At 43.6% G+C, this 14,893-nt stretch overlaps 1 protein-coding gene across 2 annotated transcripts in view; it reads right to left on the reverse strand.

Moving 5' to 3' along the window:
• Positions 1-14,893, reverse strand: part of SLAIN1 (SLAIN motif family member 1) — a 247,731-nt gene that overhangs the window by 81,322 nt on the left and 151,516 nt on the right. The window contains exon 3 of one of the 2 annotated variants that reach the window (XM_069639657.1): positions 10,386-10,535. The exons of the other annotated variant lie outside the window; for it this stretch is intronic. Coding sequence (XP_069495758.1) covers positions 10,386-10,535 — 150 coding nt within the window. The remainder of the gene's footprint in view (positions 1-10,385; positions 10,536-14,893) is intronic. 2 annotated transcript variants of the gene reach the window in all.

Consider the following 14,893-nt stretch of genomic DNA (forward strand, 5'->3'; position numbering starts at 1 on the left):
TACATCACCCAAAGTGGAAGGGAATTTGGTTGGTAGCGTTGTGTATGCAAATCTTGTCCTTGTAATCAGGGGCAGGCTCACCTTTATATGCATTCATCAGTGATGATATGCATGGTTTCGGACTCTGAATGGTCCGCACAAAGACAGGAGATAATCAGAGGGAGAATTGAGCTTCTGGAGCTTCTGGAGGCGAATGAGCGACTAGAGAACCCAGAGTAAGAAGGGCCAGACAAGGAACATATAGTGATAAACATGGGCAAGGACATCTTGGGAATGTTCTCAGAAGTGAACCTTACACAATGCCGGATTTGGCTTTGATATCTAAAACAGTTCAATAAATACTGGCTTATTGTGGGTTCAAGGAATCGGCAGCATTTAATGAGGCTAGCGCTGCAATGGCCGTTAGGAGAGTTTAGGGATAATGAGAATGGCGTGCCTCCACAAACTTAGCAGTGGGGAAAGCGATAAATCAATTACTGGGGATCCCCTACCTGAGACCTGACAAGGTGGGGTAAGGCCTGCCTGGCATAGACAGACTGGGAATGGGGACGCAAACACTGAATGGCAGGAATGCTGGTCAGAATTCACATTCCAGGCAAATCAAAGTGAATCCCCCAATGAATACTGTACTCCAGAAATGAAAATCATGACACTTGAATCGAAATCAAAACAACTTTTCGTGACCGGTTTGCACAAAACAGCACAAGGGATGACACTAGAACACAGTGGGCAGATTTGCATTTCTATACATGGCAGGGATACAAAACCAGTAACAGGGTTTTCACGTGCATTTTACAGTACTAAGGCTACTCAAAATAATGAAGTACACAATGTTTTCCATTATAGCATCTGTAATTCATATGGCTCTCACCATCTTCCTTCTGGTCCCTTTGCAGATTTTCTACATGTAAGACTTCATATGAACTAATGAGTTTCTTGTCACACAGTTTCACATTTTGTTCAAACCACTCGGTCCTTGTGGCTGCTGTCCTGCACATGGCAGCATAGCTCTTTCTATGTACTCTTGACCAGCCTGGAGCTAAACAAAGCTCACTACCAGCGACTAGATTTGCAGCGACTAGGCAAATATAACACAATTAATGATCCAAGACTACAAGGAACCTAATCTTATTGTAGCGTTAAACCAGGTTTTTCATCAACACGACATTGCATGCAACTTTCACGACTCCTGCACTAGCCTCCAACCTCCCAAAACCACATTGGCCAAGCGGACCCACAATCCTGTGCATGAGCAGTAGTAGAATACTAATGAGCTTTAGGAGTCCCGGAAGCGGTTTACAAACAATTCATGGCAGAGTGAATGTATTTACAGCATTAACAGTTGAGATCGTCACCCAAGTCATACAAACAGACTGAAAAGTCCCAAACTTCAGGGTGACCTGCTTAAAACACCCAACACAGTGTTCTGAACATTAGAAACATGGGCATAGATGAATTGAACATGACATTGATAAATTGAATGGCAAAGGGGAGGGACCACTATATGTGGCCAGATGTACTGCACTAACCCAAACCATAGTAATACACAACACAATGGGAGACAGTAGGAAAGTGATTGGTGAACCATCTTTTAGCAGAAGATGTTTCTGCACCAACGTTGAGCAAAGCACACAATTCAAAGGACATTGTAGGTATATGGAAAAAAGGGGAACTGTACTGGGAAAGCCAGGTGATGCAGGAAATAAGCCAGAGGGCCTAGAACAATACTCACAGGTATATTTTGCTGGAAGAAGCACCCACGTGTAGCTGGGGGGTGGGGGGGATCACATTAAGTCCAGGGACCACCACAGGGACCACCACACCTACAGCAGTCCCAGCAATGGCAGGGTGAAGAGCAGCAAGGCAGCACAAAGGATCTTTGGGCCAGTCAAGAGAACAGACCTCCAGCAGCATGGAGGACCAGCCTAATGGCAGTAGGGGGCAAGCCTGACTGCAGCACAGGCTGGCAGTCTCTCCAGAAGGTATCCAGGGAAAAGCCAACTCAAGCACAGGGGCTTAGTGTAAAATAACGAAAGGGACACTCAAAGTGGATGTGGTGTCGGGAGTGCGGGGGCAGGGGGCAACGGGACAGCACTACTTACTAACCAGGGGGTGAAGCATCAGATATACACATGGACACTTTCAAATAATGAGCCAACTGAATATGACACATTACAACAGCACTCCTAATACTAAAATGATCTAAAGTGAACAATTACTGAAATCACACGTTTTCTGAATTAATAAAATTAAATAAAATGCTGGTTCCAGTATGTTTCTGACATCCGCAAGTTAGTCACAGGTGGGGTGTTTCTTCCTGCCTGAGAAATGAAACCTAACACCGCCCTTCATTATAGGGCTAGAGAGAGCATTATAGGGCTAGGGAGAGTGGAAAAAACAATGTAACATTGTCCAACGGTCATTAACTGAATAGTCTGGTAAAGAGCATCTGGGGGGATGGGCTGGGCAGCAAAGCTGAAGCATGGGAAAATGCCAGCTCATTGAAGAATATACAGTTCATAGAAAAGAATGAAGGTTCATAGGACATCATGGTTATCCATAGGAATCCAACAATTTAAGTCCATTTTATATAAAAGTTTTGCTTTCAGCCCAAAGCTGTCCCATAGGGCATATTTTCTCTGTCATTTATGTTCAAAAGAAGTTCAACTATATTCGTACAAGGCCTTGTCCATCTACAAGTCACACAGTCCAAATGGGTAACTACAGAGTGTAGGAGTACCAGAGCACTGGTACAAACCTTAGTGCAGCCTCTATTTGGGCGGTGAAGAGTTGTGCACTTGGTTACTCAATTGAGTGGTGTGGTTAATGGTAGCTTCAAATGGGGACTTTGTATGAGTCGAGGCACTGTGGAACTATACCTTATCTCAAGGACAACACTGAATGCTTCTCTGGGAAACATGTGATAAATAAAAGATGGAAAGGGCACAGGACAAGGTTGGTCCTAATAGCATTAATTGCTTTCTGCAGAAAAAGTCTAGGGAGAAATCCTGAAAACTGTCGCAACTCAAAAAGCACTCAGAAGTGGGTCTATTCAGAAGGTCTCCCAGACAGTGGAGAAGAGCAGCTTCCCAACTCTATCATCTCACAAAAAGAGAGCGTACAGCATGTATTCTTTACACGGCGAGGCCTGGTTTGGCTCATGTTTATCCCACATCAGCAAAGTTAGCTTGCGAGGCCTAATTTGTTTTTTGCATGCTCTTTAGATTAGAATTTATCTGGCCACAACTGGGAACTAGTCTGACCAAGCAGTTGGCTGTGACCAAGTGCCCAGGGAGCCTGTAAAACAACTAAGATATGTAGGCTATGTTCTCACTGGTCTCCTCATGTGACCAGGCTTGCATCACCACCAGAGGATAAGGGTAGACACAGAATTAAGTCACCTGTTGGTAGGAAGGATGTAGGATCTGGAAAAACCCTGCCAATGGTGAACAATGCAAGGCCTAGAGTGAGGAACAGAAGTCTGAGTTTGTGAACCTGAGCAAGCGAGGTGACCCACTTAGCCATGTTGCGATATATATATATATATATGCCACACAGCATACATGCATGCATATTTCAACGTAACCCTACTTGGCATTTAAAAGTGCTTGCATTAGCTGTACTGAATGCAATGTGACATCTTGAAATCAGCCTTTTTTGCACAAAAGGTTGCTTTCAAATGTCATATCATTGGGACTGACCAGGACATCTACTTGGAGTGCCAGAACTCAAAGTGTTGCATGAGTGCTCTCAAACACATTTACTAGCCCGTTTTAAAGGGAGATTCAGTGCTGAAATGATTTTTCCAGAGGAACAGAGGGCTTCTGTCCCAAGGATTTAAAGACCTACCATATTTAGGGATGACAATTTGTAACAATAAGTGGAAACATGTAGCATGTTAAGAACCTCTATGCTCGATAGGGAAGGCACGGTTTCAACAGTAAGACAGAAACAAGTGACTACAGTTCAAGGTTATTTATTCCTAAATGTACAGATGTGAGCAAGCTACGAACATCAAATAATAGTAATGCAGTCCTAGTGGTGTCTTGTCAAAATAAAAGGGCCTTAAGAAACCTATTGTCAATCCTTACTTCGAAATACAAATAGTGTGGGAAACAGTGTTACGAAAAAGTGTTCACAAAATATATGTCAGGATGTTCAGGCCGTTGGCCTCCCCCACGTTTTCAGCACGGGACAAGGCGATACACTCGGGCTTATTACAGTCTCTGCCTTCTCTAGCACAAGGCTACAATTCAATCATTAGCATCAGGGCCTCTGTGCCCAAGTCTCTTTGCTTTTCAAAGTCTCTTCTTTCAGAGGGCCTGATGCAACGAAACAAACAATAAGTTCCTTTCCGCTTTCAGGTTTTTACAAGTACTCAATTTCTCAGGTGATTCACTATTCAGCTCGGATCCCCCTCAGCCGGGCTCCGATCCTCAACACCGTGGGCCTCATTACACGGAAGGCGGTCATGCCGGTAAAATACCGGCACCACCTTGGTGGAAAGGGGAATTACCGCCCCATTCCAAGGTTGGCGGGGCGGTAATTCCCCCTTCCACCATTGCCCTTCTCCATTCCCATTTTTTGACCCATAGGGTTCTATGGGAATGGGGAAGGCGCTAATTATGGTACCGCAAATTGCGGTACCGTAATTAGCTCCAGTGGTCCCTTCGCGGGTTGGTTTTTAACGCCTGCAAAAAGCAGGCGTTCAATTCCCCAACCCGCAAAGGGACCTCGTAGTAAGGCGGTAAGGATTTACCGGTACCGGTAAACCCTTACCGCCTACCGTGTAATGCGGCCCAGTGTTCAATAAGTCTCCCTCCACCGGTCTCTGACTAATTCCAAATTCCAATATAACTTAAAACAAACTTGCTTTAAGCAAAAGCTTTTTGCTGATCTCCCTCTGCCAGGCTCGGACCAAATTCATCTACTTTGACCTTCAAATGTGCACAGGGTTTTACTTGAACCGTTGCAGGACCACTTCGATTTCACAATTTCAGATTTATCACCTTTCATTTGGATACCTAACAGAGACTTTCGAATGAACACCCAAGTGATGCCGGACCATTCTGTCGAAGGTATCTTATCTTGGCTTCAAAGTTCAAGCACAACTGTTGAATTTTGTTTGCGTCGCTTGCCACATACACTGTTCTCTTCGGCTTTCACTATACAATGTCACTTGCAACCTTGGCTTCAGACCCGTCTGGTATCAGTCTCCCCAACTCACCAGCTGTGCTGACTAAACAGGCAACACTTTGTTGTAGGAGCCAAGGGCAGTACCGCAGCATCAAATGATTTTCCCTGCCTTGACTATCGGTGCGGGGCACAATGCAGGATTCTTGAGCCTTGATTCATGGTCTTGCGTTTCCTATTCGAGGTTCATGACAGTAACGTTCTTTCAATGAAAAGGTGAAGGGCACTTTGAACTGCTGCTTCCTTGTGTGCTTTGCCTTGCTCAGACTGTGCTCTCGTGCTCGGTCTTTTATCCGTGTGGGGAAGTGTAATGGAAGTCAGGTGTTTGTAATGGTCCGTTTACTCTCGTTGTGAGCTGTCAATGAGGAAGTGTTTGTGTTGGGAAGGGAGGGGGGTTTGAGTGCCTAAGTATCCTGCCTGGTAGGATCGGGTTAAGGTGTTACAGGCAAGGGGATACCGCATCTCGCAATCTGGTGTCCCACTCCCAAAGACCCCTCACCCAGGTGATCCTCCAGCAGTTGTCCACACCCAGGAACTGGATCCAAAAGCGATGGCCGGGTCCTGACTACCTGGATGACAGATCCCTGGGGACCAGCAGGTGAGACACCTTCAGATTTCTCAGAGCTCACTGTGCTTAGGGAATCTTTGAAGAAACCAATAAGAAGCTAGAAACACCTGGTTTTCTTGTTCCAACATGGTAATAGGCCATGGCTAGCAGTAGGGTGTTGTACTGCTTCTTTCTGGTGTGGCTCGGAAATGATGTTCATACTGTTGGTTTGGTTCTATGTTCATACTGTTGGTTTAGTTCGATCTCAACGATGCAACAACAATGGGGAAATGTGGCTCAGAACCAATATACCCACAACTTACAGCACAAAATGTCACTCCTCGATAGCACAACTTTGTGAATTTCATATCTAAAGAATCAGTCATGAGAGCTAAAAAGAATTGTCATTTTGAGAGTATTCAGTGGGTGTAAGTGAGTTACATTACTTTGTTTAGTTTAAACAGGTCACATAAGCACAGACAGGGTTCATACCCAACCATCCCTCCACCATCATCATCAGATAGTCTGTACCTCTTGGAATTTACAAAAAGCTCACTATATGCTGTATTATAATATGGGAGAGGTTGGATTAATGGTCTAAGTGGGCGGGAGCGGTTGTGAGCAGTGCTTCTCTACTTTCGATTAAGTGTTACTGTTCCTATACTTTTATTTTTAAAAGAAACCATTCTGGAGTGGTTTTAAAATAAAAGTGTAGGAAGAAGTTGAAATTTGAACTTTAGTGCACTGCACTGAACTTTCCCTTAAAAGGCAGAGGCCTTTGTTTGGGGGTCTGTATTGTGCGTTGAAGGGGGCGTGCTGATGGGGTTTGTGGGGAGCTGGGGCAGGCCACTAGGGAACATAGTTCCACTAGTTCTTTTCGTACACTTCAACCACTGGAATGGATGCATAATATTTCATCTCATGCCGAGACAAGGGCCAGCCAGATCAAAACTTTTAATAATTGGTGACACGCTACAATCAATTCACTAAGGGAAAGGAATCGGAGGGGTGATCATGAGACATCAGTGGCATGATAATCTACAATTCAAATTTAGAGTAATGCCGGAGTGAGGAGTAGGGCAAGTGGTATTCTGGGGATAGTTCAGGACCATTTAATTTATCTAAAAGGAAATGAGTCAGACATGCATACTTTAATTTTATTTTAGATAATCTGAATTTAAAGAACACCCAAACTTATTGGGGGTGGGTGGGTCAACAATTGGTATACTGTGTGAAGGCATCATGAAGTAAGACACAGAAAACAAATTCACTTTTCTAAAATAAAGATTTTATTTCTTAAATGTCAGGATGGAGTAAGGCCTAACCTGCCCTATGCTAAGGTGAGATTTCCCTACCTAAAGAAACCAAGTATAGTCTGTGTCATAAGGAGCAGCTAAAAGTCCATCTGTGGCCAAAACCTAGGCTTGCCCTCAACTAAATCTATGCAATGCGTAGGAATATCAGCATCCAAAGAAACAAAAAAAAAATAAAGTTCTGGGCTTCTTCCAGCTCCCGGCTTACTTTCAGCTTCCTCTTCCCAGAGTTCCGCAAAAAGACCTTGGGGTTCCCTTCCCAAAGTTCAACACAATTTCACAGTTAATTCAACTTTCTCCGCTTACAATATCTATACACAATACACTTTGTAATTCACTTGCCTTATTCTTCTCTTTAGTCCCTTTAACACTTGTTGGGCAAAACTTCAACCTCTTGATTTTCCTTGGTTCACTCCAAGTAGGGGTTACACAGTTTAGGACTAGTTGTCGGACCACATGGTCCACCCATCACAGGTCACAAAACAGATAACCCTTGGCACTTGGTAATATTCATGGATTCTCATTAGACTTCCTTGCCCACGCAGGCCATGACATTACATCTGTACTCCTGTTTCACGTTTGCAGTCTTTTGATTCTGCCAACACGTGACTTTCGCACAATTCATTTTGTGGTGTTTATTCCTTGTCACCACCTTGCTTCCACACTATCCAATAGTGCGCATCATTTGCCTTTAAATTGCTTCACAAACTCTCATTACTGGTTTTCACTTGGCTTTGTACTTTCACATTGTAAAATGCTTTTTCCTCATTTTCACTTGGTTCGTAAATACACAACTTTCTTTCCACTTTAACAGTATTTTCATATATTTTACATAGCTTTTCTTTATTTCGGTATTCAACAACCCAACTACTTTGCAGCTTGTTCAGTATTCAATATTGTCCATTTGATCTCTAGACCCCATTCATTACATGCTTTCACTTGATCTGCATCTTCCTTTGCCCACACCAAGCCCCTGGAGTGCGCTGGCATGAGTGTTCTCTCCCCGTCACTCACCGGTGTACGGCCGCTCCTGCAGGTGCATTCGCGTTCCTCTTCTGCTTTCACTCGCTTCCCTCTCCCTCCTCAGGAGCACCAGCGCGCAGGGCTCGCCTCTTCCGAACCTTCTTGTTGCTTCCTGCAGCATAGTGGAGACTTGTCCCCTAGCTCCACCTGGAGACACGGGGCTCAGCAGTGCTCGACCCTCTCAAGGCTGCTCTGGTCTCAGCGTCTTTCCCGCTCTCCTGCAACATTCCGTGTCCTTTTCACCAGCACAAGACAGTCGTTCCGCTTTTCAGCTATCAGGACTTTCGGTGGTTAAGTCTCTTTTCTACAAAAAGTCTCTTGCCTCCGAGGACCTGATGTGTCTCCAAATAATAAACAAAAGTTCCTTTCAGCTTGTACGTTGGGTGATGTATTTTCACCCCTTATCACCCTCTTCCAGGTTCAGACTCTTCTCGAATGTTAGCCTCCCTCTGTTGGGTTCACTACGGCTTTCTTCAAATCAACTTACCTTATAGCATTCACAAATCTTAACGTCTTTTCAGTTCACTGTGGACATCCCTCTGTCGGGTTCACCTTTGTCAACACACTGTTCATTGGGACTTTAGACTTCGCCCCTTCCCATCGGCATCCCTCCATCAGGTCCACTCTTGCCAACTTTTGCCAATCACACATTGCAGGATTCACTTCCCCTAGCTTTACATACATCTGCCCGTCAAAGACTTTCGGACCGTACAGAGGATTTTACTAGATCCCTGTATGACCACTTTGACCCCTTCCTCGCGTTTCCAAATGCCTTCTGGCAACGGTAGTTTCAACAATAGTGTTTTCACCCAGAGCTTCTCGAGTGAGCACCCACGCGGTGCCAGACCACTCCGTCGCTGGTTTTCCCCTCTCGCATCAACAGTTTTGTATTTTCCTCAATTAGCCGCTTGCTACTTTTGTTCAACACAGTTTGGTTTCTTATCGGCTCTCCCCTCAACTCACCGGCTGTGATGAAACACTTGGCTTTTCTGGTCTCTGGAGTCAAGGATGGTACCACGGTAGCAAGCTTCCCTCCATGCCTTGGTTATCAGCAGAGGAGGGCCCGGTGTACCCTTGGCATCTGCTACAACACACGCTCTATATTGTTTGCGGTCTTATGATTTCTTCCACAGAGATTTCACAGGCCTTGGTCGGAAAGGGCAAGGTTGCTTTTCTCCTTGTCACCCTTTCGGTTCTCATCATCTTTCTCCTCTTGAACTGCCGTGCGTGGATAGCTCTATCGTAGAGTGTTCCGTCTTGCTCGTATTGTGCTCTTGTGCTCCACCTTTTATCCCTGTGGGAAAGGGACAGGGCCATCAGGTGTGTGATTCTGGTCAATTGCCTGACTTGGCCTGACCCCAGCATTGGGACAGGTCAGGTAAACGGATGCAGTGTTAGTCTGTTGTCATTTGTGGTATGCGAAAGTGTTCATGCCGTCGGAAAAGGAGGGGGGGTAGTAGAGTGTTTGAGTATCCTACGTGGTAGGATGGGGAAGGGAATAGTTTCTTACCTGTAACTCCATTTCTCCAGCATTGGTATCTTTCATGGATTCACATGCTTATAATATTCCCAGTCTGGCGACAGGGAATATTCTAAGCATGTGAATCCATGAAAGATCCAATGCTGGAGAAAAGTTGTTATAAGGGGGATACCGCGTCTCACCAGACGGTGTCACACTTCCACTCAGGGAGACACCTTCAGGTTTCTCACAGTCAGGATCCAAAAGCGATGGCCTTCCTCATGCCACCTGAGCAGAGGATATTGGGGAACAGGAAGTGGGGATGCCTTCAGGTTTCTCACAACTGCTATGAACTAGCATCAGGGATCAAGAACCATACAAATCTACAGTAACCCTCTTTTTCATGCTGTTATCTGTGAAGAGTACCAACGCACATGTTAGAAAAATCTCAAACATATAAACATTTAGCAAACAAGTCATGTTTGAACTTGTTATGCAAGAGTCAATTTTGAGAGCATAGGCCCCAACTCTTCGATAGATATTACTCATTTGTAATCTGTTCGGACCAAGGATTGTTGTCAAAAACAGTACTACGCTTCATCCCAAAACCCACTCCTACAATCATCAGGTGTTACCATTGCACGGCGGTCACAGCACAGTACTTAAAATGTACAAATCATGTTTATCAAAAATTGCAGTCTGCTAGCACATCTATAGCAGTTTTTCAAAATAGTTTTAGAACACTATGCCAAAAAATATATTTAATTATAAAGTAACAACGATTTAAATAAACAAGTTCATTTGAAATTCCATTAGTAGCATGCTTAGCAAGAAAAACTGATTGCATTACCTGTCTTTTCTGGTGTTAGTATTGCCTTAGTGGGATTTTTAAGGATGCTTGGAGAATTAAAGCCATTACAGTAAGGAGTGAGTCTTGCAACTGGACTATAGGGAAAAGTCAAGGAAACCGGTGTAGAAAAGAGACTTCGCCATCGGCCAGCTGTTACAAGCCAGAAAACAACAAATTAGAAAATGTGACAAAAATAATGTCATTAAATTTTGCAGCAGAAAGAAGACAATTCGTATGAATTATGCATAAAGTGAAGTTCAAAATTAGACAAAAATTGTTTTTTTTTTAAGTTTGTCTGGCTTTTGAAAATGAACAGACAGACTGGCAGTCATGGCATCAGCAGAGGTTAGCGTTACAGCAATTAGCAAGCTGGCGGACATGCAGGTTTTAGGGTGCACTACATCTAAGACCAGTGGAAAGATTCAGTGGGTCCATCATCTATAGACCAGCTCCTTCAGTAGACCCCATACAGGTGGATTAAGGACATATGCGAACAAACAATAAAACACGCTTGTTCAGTAACCAGATACTCTAGAACTTAACAAGAGCAAGTGGTAAACGTTGGCTTTAGCTCATCTCGCCATGGTTGCAAGCGGTGTACCAGATAAGGCATCAAAACTAACAGGCAAGTGGCACACATTTCTTTTGATGAATGTGCATTCTGCCAACGATTAGTCCTTTTTCTCCTTTGATTCTCATTTTTTTCTTTACTGTTCACGAATGTCACCATGTGCCGTAGCGCACAACATTCAAACATGCACAGAATGCTGTAAAAACTTTTGGCAGGATGTAGGATTTTCCTGCATGCAATGTGTATGTACATCATTGGTTTGTCTTCCAAAGATAAAATATAACAGCCAGCATGTTCACACACTGTCGTTTTTTTATTTAGAATATTAAAAGTTTTAAATGCAAATGATGTGCTGTGTGTTTTCAAGCCGAGTCGAATTTCGTGGAGTGTGTGCTTGCTTGTTTCACAATTAGCAGATACCATTCCATTATCCACAAGCCAGCGACCTTCCTCATGTGTAGCCTATCCTAGATAATTGGCTACTTGAAAGAACCAGCTGGGCAGAGAGGAAGAGTGATTGCAAGTCACATTTTTACCATGATGAAGAACCACACAATCAATATTGTAGATAACTATTCAGGAAATGCCAATATGGGCCCTTTCAGTTCTGGCGCTTGCAGGTTGCTTAGAATATTATAAACCCAGGACTAAAACTCCCATAATGCAAAGAGAACAAATAAACAATCATTTGTGAGTAGCTCCCGAATGGCATGTGGGATGCTCTCATGTACAAGTGTGTGCCTTTGATTTATCCATTTTTTTCGACACAATATTTATAATGACCATGGGCCATATATGTATTCTGGGTAGGTCTAGAAAAAAAGATTTAATTTAAACAAAAATAAAAAATAAAAATGTTTAAAAAAAAAGGCATGGGGCCGTATCTTCAATGCCTTTACAAATATATCACATTGCTACATTATCGATTCTAGGGACATCAATGATTACTGTAGACACTTTCAAATAAAGGAACAGAAATTCTGTAGTCATTACCTGCAAGCCAGACCTCGCTGTGTTCAGTTGTAAGGGCAGGTAACACTTTCCAAGGGACAGCCACTTTACAGGAAGCAGGCCTGGGAACGGGAATCTAAGGGCACACCCATTCACAAAAGGCTTGGCCTCACACCAGGGTGCTGCATACCTAAAGGACTTTGATCCTATTGAGAATGGAAGGGTTAGCATAGACAGGGAGAGCACTGTGCAGTTGAAGGAACTTTCCTCCATCTCGTTTCTCTCTGCCTCGCCTTCCTGTCCCCTCCACCCCTTTTAGCACAAAAGCTCTTTGGGTGAGATGTCAGAAGGGCAAATTCTACTTCTTCCAAGTAGCGAAAAGCCCCCTAAAGCAAGTTAGCTTTAGTCCAACATTTACCTTTAAAAGAAGGGGTCTCACACCACCTCTTTGAATCATCTTTTGGACTTCAACTTTTCAAGATTCCGTCATTGGACCTCTGTAGTTGGTCCCTCCAATGTCCGACCAGACATGCTTGAAGCCTGGTTCAACGCTGTCGAACTGCCAAGAACCACAAGAAGGTACATTTACAATGAAGTGCCCTTTGGTCCAGTTTAGGAGCCTAGAGAATGGTTAGGTCATTAATCCCTTTTTGCATCCAAGAAGCATCTTTTTTTTAAAGAACCTTGTGGTTTTTACTTGCCTTACACCCCCGATTCATAAAGTGCTGCATTGTGCTACTTTTGATAATTCTCTGCGCTTTCCTCAGGGGTGGATTTTGGGCAGTGTTTTTCGATCAAGTTATCTTGCAGAGTGTGTGTTTTATAAAAGTATATTTTTATAGAACCTTTATTGGCCATTCCTTTCATTTCAGAACGTTATGCTTTGCTGTTTGGGTTGCTACTGTAACACATTCACACCCCTCAAGTGTATACGAAACCACAAAAGACGATCGAGGCATCCCTCTTGACTGTGCCCGTTTTATCTTTAGGGTCGTGTTGGCTCTTGGTTTGCAGCAGTGCTAGGGCTGAGTGGGAATTTTAGCCTCGACTCAACCTTTTACTTTTGCTGGGTAGAATCCAGTTCATCACAGGAATGAGCTGGACCTGGATTTTAAAGTCCTAACCAGGCCCCTTAGTCAAATGAGAGCCCCACAGCAGATCGCTTTCCAGCCCCTTAGATGCAAAATAAGGGATCAACAGCATTCTTCAGACAAGGTTTGCCTCCCTCAGCAAACCTGCAGCCAGTCGTGGGCATCCATGCATGTGCACTAGGCCCAGTGCAAGGATTTTTTTGCACTATGTCTAGCAAATTTGATTAATTCAGACCACAGGCCACCAGATGCTTTTTTAGTTCCAAAGGGCAATGTAAGAGGGCTTCTCATTTTTACCAAGGGCTACAAATATGCTCTTATCATTCATAAGGCACTGCGTAGGAAGGGAAAAATGCACTCTCAGAACACATACCAGTTCAGTAGACATGATCAGGATTTTAACCGTGACATGTAAGCATCAAGTCTGCTGAAGAAGGCAACTTCTGCTTCAAATTTCATTTAAGAGCATGTACATCCCCCCCCCATAGCCCCCCACCTCCATCATCCAGGAATAGATGTGAACACCAAATTGATTGCCCAGTATGCCTTACCTCACAAGCTGCAAGAAGATTCAGGTTTTTTTCTCTTTATAGTTTTTGAATTTCACCATGTTTTTGGAGTCTGCAATTGCTGACATACACCATGTGCCTGCTTACAGTACAGAGAGCCACAAATGCCAAACTGCACCTTTTATAAATAGTTACACAGGTGGTTTCATTGAAGACCACACCAAGTGACAATTCAGCCTGACATTTTTGCATTCCATGGGGAGAATGGTTGACATTTTTACATTCCCTGGTGGGAAGGTTTAGGCCGGAATTAATAAGGTACCGCTGAAGATAGAGTGACAATTCTTTAGGAAAAGACAACAACCAAAAAAAAAAAAAAAAAAAAAGGTTTTTGTCCGGGATATCACACAGAGGTAATAATATTCGAAATTTTGGAATACACATTTGTGTAACGAACGTTCAGTGAATTTAAAGCGACGCAGTTTTCTTTCACATGGGGAGCCGTTTATCCTCTCTACTCCAGCAATTGTTCTGTGTTTCTTCGACATGGCACCAGTTATCCCTACCGCAGTGGTCTTCAAACTGAAGCGCTGTTCCCCTTGAGGGAGCCCAGGAGGTGGGAGAGTAGGAGTTTAAGGCGAGCGACTGCGTTTAATATGAAATATAAGAGGTTCTAGCATTTCGTGGCATAACACCATGTTGTTTTTACTCGAGGGGGGCTCTGCATAAACAAAAAGGTATGAAAATCACTAGCTATTGGAGAAAAAAAATGGCGTGCGAGGATAAAAGAAATATTTACCAGCGATAAATACTTATTTTTTTTAATTTAAAAAAACTCGCGCACTAGGTCCTGTAACATCTAACAAACGATATGTGTCTTGCCACGACACTGAATGAAATGGCATCAATCGCAGCCAATTAGAGAAGCAAACTGAAATAAAAAGGCCTAAAATATATGCTATAGCGTTAGTCAACATTCAAATCTCCTGCACGTGTTCAAGAGGAGCATTGCCAAGCACAGCAAAGCGTTCTGGAGACAGCAGCAATTTCATGGAATTCTCCACAGCCATTACCATGCATCGCTTAACCCATGAGTGTCAGTAGCACGAACAACAGCAAAACAAACAACAGTGAACAAGAAGAAGAAATGCAATCACGAGATTGGCTTTCCTCAGACCCCATTTGCATTTTAGATGTAAACTGAATCCTACTAGAAAGCTATATTTTAACATAGCTGCGTCAGCTGGAGCAGAAAATAAAGTACAGGCTCAATAGGGGGTTGGCCGACGACCAACTGATATCTTTGGTACACGAACAGTACATCAACTAAAGCAAAACATATAGGACGGTAGCAATTATCTCAGCGGTTGCGAGTAGAGATTTGTT

This window comes from Ambystoma mexicanum, chromosome 7q (genome assembly GCF_040938575.1).
Source record: "Ambystoma mexicanum isolate Mex_15411 chromosome 7q, UKY_AmexF1_1, whole genome shotgun sequence".
Classification (NCBI taxonomy): domain Eukaryota; kingdom Metazoa; phylum Chordata; class Amphibia; order Caudata; family Ambystomatidae; genus Ambystoma; species Ambystoma mexicanum.